At 39.0% G+C, this 17,467-nt stretch overlaps 1 protein-coding gene across 1 annotated transcript in view; it reads left to right on the top strand.

Annotated features, from left to right (window-relative positions):
- Nucleotides 1-17,467, top strand: part of LOC125230890 (atypical protein kinase C) — a 408,150-nt gene that overhangs the window by 5,867 nt on the left and 384,816 nt on the right. Inside the window, exon 3 of the mRNA XM_048136154.1 lies at nt 462-582. Coding sequence (XP_047992111.1) covers nt 462-582 — 121 coding nt within the window. The remainder of the gene's footprint in view (nt 1-461; nt 583-17,467) is intronic.

The raw sequence follows: 17,467 nt of genomic DNA, 5'->3' as shown, positions 1-17,467 counted from the left end.
GTAGGTATAAATTGATTTGAACTTTCACGATTTTTACACATTCTTAATATTGTAAACGGGACTTAATAATTAAGTTTAGGTATAAATTGCCAGCTATTGCCAGCGGTTCCTGTTTTTACAAGCTTTTATTCAACTTGCCTTGTTAGTATTTTAGTGTGCGGCAAAACGTAGAAGCTAAATTGGACCCACTTCCCGGTTTCCGATTGAGCTGAAATTTTACACACATATGTAAATCACGTGACAATGCAATGTTACGATATGATGATGGAGCAGAAAGGTGGTCATAGGAACCCTGCCATGAAACGTCGTATCCCCATTGAGTAAGGGGTTTTTAGAAACGTCTCGGAGAGCATTAATAGATGCCTGTTGAAAGGTACAGTCGGCGATAAAAGCTTGTGCCAAAAGTGGCAGATTTGCAAAAAACTTATTTGTGATATTATATAATTATTTTTGTCCACCAGGTGTTCACCATGAAATGGGTTGACGAAGAAGGCGATCCGTGCACCATCTCCACGCAACTCGAGTTGGACGAAGCGCTGCGGTTGTATGAGCTGAATCGGGACTCGGAGCTGACTGTTCACGGTAAGTCATTACATTTTTTTTTATTGAAGTGAATCTTCCAATACACCTTCCAACTGACAGCGTTAAACCTTTATTTTCTGTGTTACAAACTGGAATTTAAAAAAAAATGCTAGCCTGATGCCAAAAATATGCCTTTTTTTTAAGTGAAACTCTTGAACTTGTATTTCGTGAGTTTATGTATGTTCAATAATTTGAGCAAATAGCAATGTAAATATTTTTAATATTTAAAAGACTAAAAAGATGGCAGTAACTAAACGCAAAAACGTGATAGTCACTTGACAGAATGTTTTTATGCTTATCTTACGAAGTTTCACTTCTTTCGCGCGGAGGGACTCTACGCAATATTTTGTATATACAATTATACATAGTCAGCAACCGAGCAGATGGGAAACAGTCATCGCTTACCATGGACATAAGCAACATCAGGAGAGCCACTTACGCGTTGCCGACCGTTGAGACCCCTAAATACCTGCTTCTTGAAGAACCCCGTATCATAGCGCACAGCAAACACCTTAAAAGGTAGCTCATTCCACAACTTGCACGTTCTGAGCAAAAACGAGCGAGAGGCCCGTTTGTTCTAAGTTTGCCACGTGTCGAGAAAGTGAGGATGAATTCAAATATAAAAATTATGTTAAAATGTATGTGACGTGTAAAAGTGCCCCTGTGGCCTATTTGCTGAATAAATATTTTGAATTTTGAACTTTTCTTTGGCGGGAGGTGCGATGATAAAAGCGCGACGGTGGCACCAAGTCAAAAAAATATATAGTAAGTACTATATATTTTTTAAACATTAGCATGCATTTAGCACCATGCTAGTGTGTGTGGTGATGGGAGAATTTCACCACCCCCTTTTCTCCCAAGGGTCGTAGTAGTCGACTATGATGGGGTATGGGTTCAATTGTTTTGTGTGTGAGCGATAGGCTAGAAACCTATCCCTCAATATCACAACTTCGTTTACTTTCAACCTCCTAATTGTTAAAAAAGGCACTAAAAGTCCTTAAGACTAGGTGAATATTGATTGTGTCATTCACAAAAACACATGCTTACTAAAATCTAATCCTTAATAGATTATATGCGTTTTCGTGAGTGAACCGATCTGTAGGTTTTGCTCTGAATGTAAATTACTTTACAATGATTAGCGGTACGCGGTGTGGGCCACACATATTGTAAACGTTGTATTAATTAAGGACTTACTAAGTACATTTTGTAGTGGCTGTTTGTTTACCCCAATAAATAGAAAAAAAAGAAACTTCAGCCGAAATAAAATGACGATTCATTCATGATAGATCCTACCCTTAGAGGTTGTATGTTTAAGCTAAGGTTTATTACGTATTCAGGTTAACGGGATCCAGATCTGTATTCCCCCTAAAAATAGGCTGATTTGCTAGAAGTAGGTCACATTTGTGACATTAAAATTCTTTCTTCAGCCCACGGCGGCTCACGTACATACCGCAAATGAATAATTTATACCCAAATAGATCACTACGGCACTCGGTTCCTTTCGTTCCTTTTTGTCCTAAAAACTGCGGTGATATTCTTATCGCCTACCGAGTATCCCTTAGGGCCGGTTGCATCAAACCGTCTGTCACCGTTAAAGCGTTCGTAGACGTCTGCTGAGTGACGATGATGTGTCTGTCAAAAGTGGTTGATGCGACTGGCCCTTAGAGTTTAATCTGCAGTAAAAATGGTAGCACAATAAAAATGGTAGTTACGGGTATGGCCTATAAATACAGGAAGAGAAAAATACATATATATAACATAACAACCCTGTAACTGACGAGGCCCTCGCGCCAATAATGGAAGGGTTTCATACGAAAACTTGGTTTCGAATTGCAGTGTCGTTGTAGCCAAAAAGAGCACAAAGATGAGCTGGTAAAATGCCCACCAAATCTTTCACTTGAAACTTAGGCAGAAATAAACCAGAGAAAGTCTGCGAATACCAGCTCTAATCTATGATTCTATATCCTAGTTCGTACTTATGGACAAGGTTTAAAAAAAACCTTTGAACGCCAGAAGTGCTACAATTATCGCCTTACTTAATTTCTGTGGGCCTAGTGAAAAAGGGTATAACTCAAATTGACTCAGTGAAAAAGGTCACAAGTCCGAGGTGGGACTTGTGCCCTTTTTCACCGAGTCAATTTGAGTTATACCCTTTTTCACTAGGCCCACAGATTTATACTTCAAGAATTCATGAAAGTTGATATTGTGCTCTAGCCGCGTGCGTCGGTTGACGTCTTCGGCGATCAAAAATTTAAAGGTATCAGGAATGGGGCATCAGCACAGTATAATAAAGAGTATTATCGTACAGTATTGCCACTTCCGCTCCCCGCTGAAAGTGCCGCCCACCCCTCTCGGTTACCTCACAGTTACCACCTGTCAAAAACACGAACAGTCGACCTGTCATATTTCACTCATACAAGCATAGTACGCCCTAGGGCCCTTTCAAGTATCAAAAGAGTTGTCTTTGCGATGCCTCCCCATACAAGAAAACAGTAGTTTATGACAGATTGGCACAAGGCAAAATATACTGTTTTTAAGAGGTGTCCACTGGTAGCGTCTCGGAGTAGTTTCATTGTATAAATTAATTTGCGAACTCGTGCTGCTGTGAGACATACCTGCTTTTTGAAATTTAAGTTTTCGTCCAAAACTACTCCAAGATACTTAAAATTGAGCTCGTTTTGTATATCATGCCAAGTAGTAATACATTTGAATAAAAAATAATATATTATTCAGATCACTGAGACGTTATCTAACCGTTCAAATAATAAATACTTAAGTAAAAGTCTGGCAATTTGGAAAACTAGAAATTAGAAGTATACTTTTGAAACATAAAAATAATACCTAGCGTTTTTTCGTGGCAAATTATTTAAAAGATATCAAAACACATTTTTTTTCTGTGCAAACGAGAGTATGTAATGTACTGTAATGTGGAATGTATTAGGGCATTACCTATTTGGTACGTAAATAGAAAATTATTGATCTACTTCTAAACTTAATATTGTGTCTATCGGCGATGCTCTTAATAATTCCGCTATATGGTCTCCTAGTGGCCCGCCCCGGCAGTGGAGGGACTTTGTTATACATTTAGGAAATCAATTTTTCATAAAAAAAAGCCATAAATATTTCATTTGGTATATATAATATTTAACCCTTCTTAATCTACGTACTCCAAATTCACTTGGCAGCTGTTTTATTATTCTTGTACTGTTTTCGGGTCATTTGTCGGACGAAAGCTGCACCGGACTCTTATCGAAGCTGTTCCACTTATCGGCAGTGTTTCCTTCATACTCTGCTGCCCGTTACCTACATTTTGGAGAGACCAGTTATAAATAGAGACTGTTGTCACTCATATTTGGTGTAATCACCAGCACAGCTCGGACACTGGCGATCAAATATATTGAAAGAGGCGCATTCCTAGCACACAGTCTTAGCTGTGTAGGTGAACGCGTTCTATGCTTGTATGAGTGAAATATGACAGGTCGACTGTTCGTGTTTTTGACAGGCGGTAACTGTGAGGTAACCGAGAGGGGGTGGGCGGCACTTTCAGCGGGGAGCGGGAGTCGCCATACTGTACGATAGTATTCTTTATTATACTGTGTCACCAGTATCACCACCGCCACTTTGGGTATAATGACGAAGTAAGTTTGAGTTCATACAGCAGTTTTATAAATAGAGACTGCTTTTCACCATAGAGGAATAAGTAAGGAAAGAGTTGTAACTCCATACATCAGTAAATTCGAGTTATCTGTAGTGACATCTAGCGTCAAACAGGCGTCAATCGCGCGTCAAATTGCGTAAAAATAATGTCAAATGTAAATTTTATGAATAAATCATTGAATTGAATTTAATTTAAAACAGTTTACAACTTATATTACAATCAAAAGGAATTGAAAACAGAATACTGATTAATACTATTGTACCTAGCTAAAAATTGTTGATCATTAGACTTTTCGTTCGTCGCGACATCTATTGACAAGTATCAGTACTGATAAATTATGCTATTTGACGCTTGATTGATGCTAGATGTCACTACAAATAACTCGAATACACATTGTCACAAATTTTTAGTGTAAAATGCATCGGACTCTTATACAAGCAATTTCACATTATAGGCAGCCTTTCTTTCATACTCTGCTAGCCAGTCTTTATTACCTACTCGTATATTTTAGAGAGACAAGTAAATAATGAGCACTGTACTATCGGCTCGAGGGCTCTCGTTTAAATAATACCACACACATTTTTGCCCGCTTTTGCGAATTCGGTTGGCAGCCATTTCGATATTTAGGTTGGTCTCGCGTTGGTTCCGGTTTCTCTCCTGTTTCGATCAGTTCAGCAGTCTTTACTGTTGGTTAGCCACCGATTTTGCTATACACCGTGTTTCACTTAACACTAAAAACCTGAAAACTGTTTGTTCAGAATCGAGAGTAGAATCGATTGAGGTATATCTTGATGGGGGTAATATTTTTTGTTTTAATTTGTATTATTAGTTATTGTTTACGTGCCCATTCTACAAATTCGTAATACAACATTGTGCATATCATATTGTTAGAGGTTGTATACCTTTTTCAGTATTTAAGGGTATTAATACTGGCTGGTTACTTGGACGATTTTTTTTTCTGCTACGAAATAGACGTTGTGCGTCAGTTTAAATTTAAAGTTTATCATAAGTCATAACAAACTGAACTCGTACCTAATTACAACCTTGTCATTTTGAATTTTAGGTTTTAATTTGCTTACTGAGTCACCTGTCCAATTTGAAGTTTACTGTGAGACAGGTTAAAGTGCTTTACATTGCCATAGCTGTCTATTGGTAAACCTTGTGTCGTTGCAGTAACGTACACAATTAAACAGTTTGAAGGCTTATGATGGTAGCTAGCAATTATTTTATTGAGTGTAGAGTTAAAAGCTGAGTAGAGCTACACAGAAAATTTAAAATTCAATTTAAACAAATAATAATCATCAGATTAAAAAATGAACATTCTAGATACGTTTAAAAAAATAAAAATCAGTTGGGGTGTCTGAGGTTTTGAGTGATACCGGAAACACGGTGTATAAACCCTTATATGTCACCTGCATTACCGTGTTGGCCCCATTTTTTCTCGTCTTTCGTCACCTGTCTGTACGTTTGGCTAGTCTCCGATTTTCGCTATAAAACCCTTATCTGCCCGCATTGCGAATTCGGTTGGCAGCCATTTCCATATTCAGATTGGGCGGCGTTGCGGCCATTTTTTCTCGTGCTCAGTCACGTTCGACGCGGATTTAGTTTGAGTAATAGCGTTGTTTCTATTTTCAACGGTACAAGCGTCGAATATGTGGTGACAGACGTCAGACAATGAATCCAAATAAAGGACGTTTATTTACTTTATGTAGGTACTCAATCTGCAATTTTTTACAGGATGAAAACCCCAAAAACGAGAAAAAAACACTGTTTTTAAATTAAAGGAAAAATGGAAAAATACACACCTCCGGCAGGACTCGAACCTGCGACCTCTGGCTTTGCCGGAGCTTGCCCCGATCCCAACTGCGTTTTTAAAAATATGTAATATCGCTCGCAGACGTTTCTGCATGATAAAAAATAATAATTACACTGCTTAGTATCTTTTAAATGGGAAATTATAAATCGGAATGTGTGTGTGAAATGGGAAAGTGTGTGTGTCTGTTTTGCAATCCAGAATTCCAGACCCTGTGAGCGATGAAATGGTCTGACTGTATGAAGAAGTCGACTGGCGGCAGCCTATACCGTGCAATCGGCATGGCTTATTACCGCGTTCAATTGAGACACGCTATTTGTGGTCGCGATCCTCAGCATTGAGGGAACGAGGAAGAATAAGAGCGCGCGTGAGCAAAGAACGGACCAGGTTCAATTCACCCGATACTTTTTTTCTCTTTTAAATTCATTCTGTTTGATAACATCGTTTGCAGAAATTTCTGTTTTGTTGAAAATGAACATTGTGCGTGCGAAACAAGATAATACTCCGGCGGTGTCACTGCGCAATTAGGGATATTTTAATTAACTTTGCAAGCGTTATGAGCGATTCCGATGCCCATTCCGCTAATTGAACGCGGCTGGAAGTGGATCACTTTTGTTTGCTTTTGGGTGTTTGTTTAATACGTTTATATAGATAATTACTTTGTGACGTTAGTCCAAAATCCAAAATGGCCGAACTTTTGTGCGATTATGTAGTACTGTAATGTATTAGCAGCTAATTGAACGCGGCTGGAAGTGGATCACTTTTGTTTGCTTTTGGGTGTTTGTTTAATACATTTATATAGATAATTACTTTCTGACGTTAGTCCAAAATCCAAAATGGCCGAACTTTTGTGCGATTATGTAGTACTGTAATGTATTAGCAGGCAGGCAAGCATAGTCGCGCGATAAATGATAAAACGTTAGGCTATTTGTAAGAGCGATAGGGACGGCCTGATGTTTTATCATTTATCGCGCGACCATGCTTGCCTGTCTGATATACTTCGCACACAGGCATCACATTTCACAATCGCCAGCAATTCACATACCATCGCCGCATTTGTTCGATTTGCACCAACTATGGAGCAAACGCGGTAATGGTAAATAGATATGTGAATTGTTGGCAATTGTGTTTCCCGTGTAACAGCAGTAACACCTTAAGGCGCACTGAAAGATTGATTCTTTAACACTGTGCTATGTCTGTGTATGTGCTAAGCATGGTGTCCCACGCCGACATAATAGAGCCTGTAGGACTTTGAGTGTGCACCAAGGTTTAAAAATATGACTTACCTAATGACATTTTCACACTTTGCTCTGTCACATGCGGCGGTGAATAGAGGTCATAGAGGATATAATATAAGATATCGATTTAAAAGAAAAACTTAAACTAGCTGTTGAGGTGAAACATTAATTAAAATAACCGTAATGGCGCGACAGTCGCCCAAACTCGGGTTCGGGCCAAAGCCGCAGTGTTTGTACTTTATTAGCGCAAGTTTCGCTGTTTGCATGCAAGTTTGCCCGCTGCCGTTTTATTTGCTTGCCAACTTGGAAGTAAAGGGTAAATTACGAATCTTACGATGGATCGTACCGTGCTTCGTACTGAAAATAGCAGACACTAATGATTAAGACATTCATAGATTGGACATGAAATTTTCGACTGTTTAAACCGCCATTCCTTACCACGTTACTTACCCCCTTATTCATAAACATACTCTGAAGTTATCAAGCCGATAAATTTCGTTTGTCCTTTTCTATCACACCAATACGTCGGAAAGTGACAAATGAACTTTATCGGCTTGATAACTTTAAAGTATGTTTATGATTAAGGGGGTAGGTAACGTGGTAACGAATACACTAAAGTTATCAAGCCAATAAAATTTGTTTGTCCCTTTCTATCACACCAATACGTCGGAAAGGGACAAACGAACCTTATCGGCTTGATAACTTTAGTGTTCGTTTATGAATAAGGGGGTTAGTCTTTTGTTCCTAGCTTTACCCCCTCTTCACAGACTTAAGTATTACCATATTCACCATACGCGGTCCGGTCGCGGAATATGTCCTAGTACTTACCTACTTACTTCTCTGGTACAGCGACTCATTTTTTTATTTTAATTTTAATATAAACTGACCAGTGATTGACCTTAGTCGCACCGGATGATGGAAGTGATGACAACGCCGAAGTTGTAGCTCACTGGTTCAGTAATAGCCTATTTACTCTAGACTTCTCTTGACTTACCACTAATTCAGGTCCTGTGTAGTTTCCTTCCAGTTTTCACTCTGTTTCAAGTGTCCTTAAATCCACAGATGCAACACGTAACAGCTACAATAACGGTGACAACGCTAATGAATATACGCTTAAAACCCGTTTGTTTCATCTAAATCCTATTTAGGGTTACCAAATCAGGGTATCCTGTCAAAAACTCTGTCCCTTGTTCTATCCTTCTGCCCAAGACATGCAATACAATTCCAGCTATTTGTTTTTATCAAAATATCTATGAAACTAGGCAAGTAGCAAGGGATCTATCTATTGTCGGTACTCTGGGTTTTCTAGGTAGGTAATTAGGTATTGTATTTTTAGAAAAAAATGTTAACTACCAAGACAAAGGTCATTAAAATACATCGTGCAACCCCTTGTATGAAATACTCGCTTACTAAATCTAAAAAAAAATGGGACAAGATTATTTAAATGTTTCTCAGTCCATACTTATACAGATTTTAAGAATATTTATTATTATTATTATTTGGAGCCCGTCGTGTCCCACTGCTGGGTAAAGGCCTCCCCCCAATTTTTCCACTGATCTCTATCCAGTGCTATGTCTGACCATTCCTCCAAGAAGGAGTCCAGTTCATCCCTCCATCGCCGGCGGGGTCTGCCGGATCCCCGATCAGAGTTTTCGGGCTCCCACACTGTAGTGAGTTTGGCCCACAACTCATTAGGCATTCGGCAGACGTGACCAGCCCAGTCCCATTTTAACTTGGCCGCCTTCCGAGCTACATCGGCGATTTGAGTTTTAGAGCGTAGCGTGGTGTTCCGGACTCGATCCACCAATTTGACACCTAGTATGCTACGCTCCATGGCTCGTTTGCAAACCCCGAGCTTGGACTTCTGAGCTTTAGTCAAAGACCAAGTCTGTGCACCGTAGGTCAGAATAGGGAGTATGCATATGTCCATGAGCTTCCGTTTGAGTGTCATCGGAAGATTACCTTTCATAAGATGTTTCATGGACCAATAGCTCCTCCAGGCGTTTTCAATTCGTCTTTCGATCTCTTTTTCTTGACGTGCCTGGAGGGAAACCAATTGGCCCAAATAAATGTACTCATTGACATATGCAACCTGTTCTCCACTTACCTCTATCCTACGTGGTGTACTATTAGTCATTAGCTTGGTCTTTGACATATTCATCTTCAGTCCAATCTCGAGTCTTGCAGTGCTTAGTTCTTCAAGCATTTCTTGTAACTCGGAAGCGGTTGAGGAGAAAACGACTATGTCATCAGCGAACCGTAGATTGGTTAATCTGCGTTCTCCGACGACGAGCCCCTTCTCTCCCCAACTAGGCGCAAGTTTTCTGAAGACGTATAAGTTAAGAATATTTAAGTGTATTAAACCGATTTTATGACTGACCAAAAGAAGATTATGACTGAGAAAAGTTTCCATTTGAAATTCTACCAGTAATTGGGACAAAAAGGTCCTTATGGTACATGAAGCACAGGACTCTTCTTTGATGGATGGAAAAGTCACGTTTCACTTCCAAAATGCAATGCGGTCTTGCGAAATGGCTCAATGTCCAGAAAAGTATGTAAATATTCCAGCTTTTGGGAACCCTGCTCTAGTGCTGAAATAGAAACAAAGCTATTACTCAAACTGAATCCGTGTCGGACGTGGCTGCATGAATGCGAAAAAGACATTTTAAATTTGACAAGGCTTTCAGCATTTTCGTAATAAAACCGGACATTTGGTGATGTACTTGTACTTATTTAGTTAAAAATATTATACTTATAACAGTAGAATTTTATTTCTTCATTCAGATCGGTGTAATTTCTTACATAACACTATAAATCTAAAACTAATACAGAAAAAAAATGTGCCCTCTTTAAGTTTTTCTTACATACTTTATGTAGACACCTTACCAAAATGATCCATTGAAATCGTACATTCAGCCTTGCATCAAATGAGGTAGTTCTAATTGGTGTTTCATATTGTTGTATATGCAATAGTGATGCGGCATCTAAGTTTTCAACCTCGAAATCCAATGGGGTCATTATTAAATACACGAAAAACCATAAAAATTTTCAGCATTAGCGATTTTTTTCAACAAAGGACCCATGGTACGGCAAAAGTTACTATACACAATTTAAAGTAGACGAAATTTTGTAATTAAATTAGACTAATTTGGTCTTGGTACGCCAAATAGTTTCGAAGATTCGGCTTCTCAAAGGTTTGCAATATGAAGTAGGGTTAGTTAGTGAAATAAGCATAGTTAACGATAATTGAACTAGAATGGACCTTCGAATCTACAGCACTTCTTTAGGCGAGAAAGCTTACCGAGGTAGTATGTCTCCGTCAACTGATCAGGAAGGTCAAAATCGTCATCTGATGGTGGATCATCAACGAGTGGTTTATCAACATTGGCACACACCGGACCTGTTGTTACATTACCGCAGAATAATTGTCCACTGCAGTAGGCGCAGACAGCTGAGCTGTTGACACCTACTTTCTCGCAATCGCAACTGCTGGTACAACCTTCTTTGAAAGTACAGAAAATTGTTTATTTTAAGCAGAACCTGAGGAGTTGGTGGTTCCAGCTTCGGTTGAGAAATGAGGCCTTGTGGACTCCGTAAGAATTCATCTTCAGTATATGGATTAAAAAAGATTATACACCTCCGAACAGCTCCAAATACTTTTCCCTTTTGTCGAAATTGTTTAAAACTTTGAATGGCCGTATCTTAGTAAATATATGGTTTACCAAGACAAAATTATATTCATAATAACGATAATTTGATTAAGATGGCGCGCCCGTGGTCGTTCGGTGTAGTCGCGCTGTAGTGTAACCACTGTACCTACCTACCTCTATTAAATACATGTATATAACATTAAATTGCGCGCGCGCGGTAGCGAACGGACGTGTCATACGTACTTGTCACATCAGTGTTGTGTGTTTACAATTATTTGTGATTATCTAATGGGCACCAAATGCGATGCCTGTAAGGACGTTATCTACGACATTTCATATATGGAGTGTGCTAGAGAGACATGCAAAAAAGTTTATGATCTGAAATGTCTGTCGATGACGACAGAGCAATTTGAAGTGCTTACGCTGGAGTACAAGGAAAATTGGATTTGTCCGGAATGTGTGTGTACTATTCCCAAACAAGGAAATGCGGATACGCCAGTTCGAGCTTATCTTATGATGAACAAAACATTTACACCTTCGTCGGACGGTCGGTATGTAAACACGGAGCGCGGTAGCAAGCGACAAATTGCCGACAATAATGAGTCTGCGATTGACTATGAAAGGAAAGGGAAGGATTCCTGTATGGAATTATTATTATCGCGAATGGATGAAATGTGTAAACAGTATTCTGAGCTTCAAAACCGATTCGTTTCAACAGAAAATGAATTAAAAAAGTTGAGAAAAATAATGGAGGTAGTTCAAGAAAAAGCAAATAAAGTTGATATTTTAGAAAAACAAATGAACGTTCTTCTCGAAAATAATGAATTGTTGAAAAGAGGGCTTAATCTGAGCAGTTCTACACAAAATAAAGAGGAAAGGCATTTACCTACTATAAATTGCCCTTCATCATCACCATCGGCATGCTCGTCGGAAGTGATCGGCGATAACAAAGCAAAGGAAAACACACAGATGTCATCTTCATCTACGTCGAAATTATCATTTGTGGATGCAGCCAAGAAAAATAAGAATCATCAGAAAAATAATACAGATATACAGTGTGGGGCCACGAAATCCGCTCCCGCTACTTTACGTATCAGTAAGGAAGACCAGATTTCAAGCGTGTCTCAAGTTAACCCGAGAAACGAACAGGAGAAGGATACACAGGGCAAACAAAATGATAGTGAATGGATAAAGGTAAAGCACAGAAAAAGCAGATACCCTAATAGCGAAGTGAAACGAGGGGGAAGTACTACCGTAAATGACATAAAAGGTATGGAAAAAAGAAGTATCTACATGTATGGCGATTGCAAAAGGATACGGAAGAAAACTGTTTAGAAAACTATGTGAAAAGCATTTGTGGAAATAACACACCGGTAAAAGTAGAAAAAATAAAACATGCAACGGAAAGGGATTATGCGTCCTTTATTATAGGAGTTCCGGAAAGCAAATACGACCTTTTATCTCAACAACAAAACTGGCCAGTAAACATTGAGTTCTGTGAATGGGTTTGGTTTCGCCGCCCCCAGAAATATCGAACCCAAGAATAAGTGTACTATTGAGATATACTATCAAAACGTCAGAGGCCTGAGAACAAAATTAGAGGAGTTTTCTATGGGACTGCAATCTTTAGACGCTGACATCATGGCTGTCACTGAAACGGGCTTAAACGAATCCATTTATGACGCGGAAATAATACCGCCTGGCTACAATATTGTAAGGTGCGATCGAGTGGACGGGCGCAAGCAGGGCGGCGCGTGTCTCGTGGCCACACAGCGGTTCGACCTGCGGCGAGTACCGGTTCCCGATAACGTTGACATTGACAAACATGTGTTCGAATTAGTAGGCACTACGGTTTATTTACGTAAAAAGTTTCTGTTTTTTTTATGTGTCGTGTACATACCACCTAACAGTAAGGATAATGAATACATGTTATTGTTTAGAATAATTGAACAATATTGTAGTAAGTATAGCGATGTGATAGTGATAGGTGATTTTAACTTACATTCATGCTCAAATGGAATATCTGCGTATTACGATTTTTTTGTGACACTTTGTGGATTCACTCAAAGTAATGAAATAAATAACTGTAACGGTCGTTGTTTAGATTTAGTATTGAACAAAGTAGTGGAAGGGTCGGAGGTGCGAGTGCGCGCGGCGTCGGCGCCGCTCGTGCCGGTGGACGCGCACCACCCGCCGCTGGCGGTGCGCGTGCGCCCGCGCGCGCGGCTGGACGCCCGCGCCGCCCGCCCATGCGACAGTCAACCTGCTCCCGATATAGGAACACAGTGGAATTTCAACAAAGCCAATTTCCAGCTCTTATATTCAAAACTCACTGCAATTGACTGGACACATTTGTACAGTTTAGACTTAAAAGAGAGTTTAATTTTATTTTATGATAATTTAAATTCTATAATAGAAGAGTGTGTTCCAAAAAAAAGACAAAACAGGGGACAATTAAATGGTATTTATCCTGAGTGGTATACGGGAGAAATAATTCGAAATATAAAAATTAAAGCTAACTTGCATAAAAAATATAAATCTAGTAAATTAACTGTAGATTACGAAGCGTTTACTCAGTGTAGGGCTAGATTAAAAAATATGATGAAACAAGCACATGAACGTTATAGAGACCGGGTACAGAACCATATGGCAACAGATCCTAAATCGTTTTGGAGTTATATGAAATCTAAAAAAAGTAATAGAGGTACGAATAAACTTTTAATTAATGGAGAACCTTTGTGCGACGATCAAGTAAGTAGTGAATTTGCTAGGTTTTTCACTCCGTGTACAGGGTGGAGAAGCCGAAGTTGGAGGTAAGTGCCGCAGTACTGGCAGCGGGTACTGAGAACAGCGCAGCGCGGGTTCACGTGGACAGGCTAGACGTACATGACGTGAGGCGAGCGCTTCAACAACTGAAGCCAAAAAATCTGCAGGCCCGGATGGTATTCCCCCGTACATATTTAAGGACTGTAGAATGGTGCTGGCTGAGCCGCTGTTACACATATTTAACCTATGTCTCAAGCTAGAAGTATTCCCAGAAGTCTGGAAAACCACTCGAGTGATACCGGTACCGAAGGGTGGATCAGGAGCTAAGTCAGAGGATTATAGACCAGTAGCGGTTCTTTCGACACCGGCGAAGGTATTTGAATCGGCTATTCACAAAAAGGTATATGAGCAGGTAAGCGCGCAGCTCGTGGATGCGCAACACGGGTTTCGTCCGATGCGGAGTACGGCCAGCAATCTACTCAGTCACGTAGCGCATATTACACCTATAGTGGATGGTGGCGGTCAAACCGATACCGCTTACTTTGACTTTAAAAAAGCTTTTGACCTAGTCGATAATGACGTATTGCTGTCGAAGTTGGCGGGCTTCGGTTTTACCCCACATTTATTAAATTTTTTTGCAGACTACATGAGGGACAGGAAGCAGTACGTAGATTATAAGGGTCACAGATCGGCACCTTATTTTACTAGATCGGGCGTGAGTCAGGGTAGCAATTTAGGGCCTCTTGAATTTCTACTAATGATAAACGACTTGCCTGGAGCAGTAAAAAACGCAAAGTGTTTATTGTTTGCGGATGACCTTAAGTTATCTCTAACGATACATAATGACGATGACTGTAAAGAATTGCAAGCTGATATCGATAGAGTCGTACAATGGAGCAAGAAAAATCTCTTACAGTTTAATAGCAAAAAATGTATCACTATCTCTTTCTCTCGGGCGCGTAATCCTATTCAAAATAATTACACAGTAGATGGAGATTCAATGACTAGAGTCACAGAAGTAAGGGATCTCGGAGTTAGCTTTAACACTGATCTAACGTTTCGAAATCACATTTCTAATATTTGTAAAAAAGCATTCAGGAATCTCGGTTTTGTATTAAGGATGGCTAATGGATTCACAAATATGAAGGCTATAACTTCTTTATATAATGCATTAGTTAGAAGCCAACTTGAATATAATGCGGAAATATGGGCTCCACATGAAGCAAAGTATATCTTTATGTTAGAGCGTATACAAAACAAGTTTATTAGGTATATGTATATGAGGCAATACGGCGTGTACCCGTTTTACCCGTTGATGTATCCGACACTGTTTATTTTAGGCATGGTCGGATACAATCAGCTGATAGTCAGAAGGGAGCTAACACTCATAACATATATATATAAGCTGCTGAGAGGGAAGATATACAATGCAGATATATTGGGGGCACTGGGTATTTGTGTTCCGCGGTCTTGTGCGGAGCGCCGCCTGCCCGGGCTGCTAGCCGTGCCGCACGGGCGCACCAAGCTGCTGCGAGAGGCGCCGCTGACGCGCTCCGTACGCACTCTCAACCTCATAGCCACTCAAATAGACCTGTTTTCCTGTACGATGAGTGAATTCACAAAGGTAGCGTTATGTACTCTTTGTTACAATAAAGAAATCCAAAATAGGTAAAATTAACATTGTATACGTTCGTAGTTCGTATGTATAAGTTCTTTGTTTTTATAATTTTAATTTAATTTGTCACTACAATATCGCATTGGGTTCATCCTGTAATGATATTTGTATGTGTGAAATAAATAAATAAATAAATTTAGTAGACATCAAATTGTTCATAGCCACTTTTGCCGTTAAAAAAGTTCTTGGGGGTAAAAATCAACAAAAGTCAGAAAAAGTCCTAAAATTTTATGGATTTTCATGAATTTAAATATGACCCCATGAGCTTTCGAAGTGGAAAACTTGGATTTGACATTACTATTTCATCTCTAATAATATACAAGTGCTCGCGAGGAACCCATATAACTTTAACGGCATATTCTTGGTCATATTTTAAGACTAAAATGTCATATAAACTTTTCTAGATTTCGTCTAGTTTCAGAGTTATTGCCAATAAAAAAAAACATTTCCGTATTGCTACTCAGTAGAAAAGGTCTTCTTAACGGCGCTGTTGCGCAATTGTGGAGCATAGTCTCACAGTAGTCATTAATAGATGTCAAAATGTGACAAGAAAAACTTCCAAAAAATTTGGTTTTTAGAAAAATAGATTAAGGAACTCATTTTAATTGCCAACTTTATGGATAAAAATTACTTTTTATGTGAAAATACGTCCAAAAAAGTAAAAACAAAATATAAAAAAAAAATTTTTTTTCGCGAAAAATTTTAAAATTCATATTACATTTTTTTCTTTCTTTTGGCCTCAGAAACGCGTGGTTCAAGTTATGCGGGTTCCTCGCGAGCACCTTGTATAATACAAATTAGAACTACCTCATTTGATGCAAGGCGACACCCCTTAATTGATATGATTTAATGGCTCAAAAATTATGTTACCTACATTATGAATCATCCGTAAAAGCAGGGGCGGCTCACTCCGCGATTCTATCGCCGCGCTACAAGTACATCCTGGCGGCCGCGAGTTCGCGGCCTACTCAGGGGTTGCGCGCGTTCTCACGGAATGCACGTTCGCACTTTCTATTGTTACTTTACGTCGCGAGGTTTTTTTTAAGCGATGTCCACGTGTGGAATGGCTAATAATACTTAGTTAAATAGACATATTGAATAAAATAAATACCATAAGACTATAAGACATTCTTACTTAGATCTACTACTGATTAAGTCCCACAGAAAAGTTCAATAAGGCTTGTGATGTTGGAACTTGAACAAAAATATATAAATACAGTATATATACCTAGAAAGTACCCAAGACTTGAATATAATAGTATAACATTTTATGTGAGTATTAATTCGTTTGGATCCATTGGTAACCCTATCACCGGACGCCGCGCACGTGCGGCTCGTTTCTTTGTAAGAATTTTGTAGGTATTTAAAAAGGCGGCATTTCGTGAACATCAAAGCAGTGGGCCTTCTGTACTTGTACTATTATATATTCTGTGGTAAAAGCGAAGATGCAGTATAATACCTAATAGATTCTTCATCAATTTCATCATGAACTTACAAAACTTGTCTAACCTTTTATTTAAATAAATGCCTAACTATATTTTTGGCAACTTGGATTAAAACAAACTTTGTTGATAAAATAAGATTCTGTTGCTAAACGATATTAATTAGAACAATAAATTGTAGTGTTGTGGCGAAGTTCTTGGCAGTCCTTGTAGTTGTAGCCAAAGAATAGATATTTTCGCCGTGATTTACACAACTTTGTTAGGAGTTTGTACGTAAATTACGCAACCTTGCTCGTTTACGTTTTGTTCTTTGGGATTTAAGTAAAAATAGCGGTACTTAGGTACTTACTAGATATCAAACCTTTTTACCAAGTTTTTGGTTTTCCGGCCGGAAAGCGACAAATTTCTGGGCGTTGCTGTTGCGCTAAACGAAGTTACAGACAAAATAATATACCTAGCTTGGCAATGCGTATGTAATCTACTATTCTCATCGACTATGTATACTATCATTGGTGTATTTGGAATGTATCTAATCTATCTACTCGTATGTACCTACGAGTATGAAGAATTGTAATAAAATTTTCGTTTTTTTTTTTGTTGTAATTTTTCTGTTTTGGTTTCAGGTAAGTAAATCAATGATGCA

The sequence above is a fragment of the Leguminivora glycinivorella genome, chromosome 11 (assembly GCF_023078275.1).
Source record: "Leguminivora glycinivorella isolate SPB_JAAS2020 chromosome 11, LegGlyc_1.1, whole genome shotgun sequence".
Taxonomy (NCBI): Eukaryota; Metazoa; Arthropoda; class Insecta; order Lepidoptera; family Tortricidae; genus Leguminivora; species Leguminivora glycinivorella.
The sequence above is the reverse complement of the archived record's forward strand: the minus strand, read 5'-3'. Positions and strand labels throughout refer to the sequence as shown.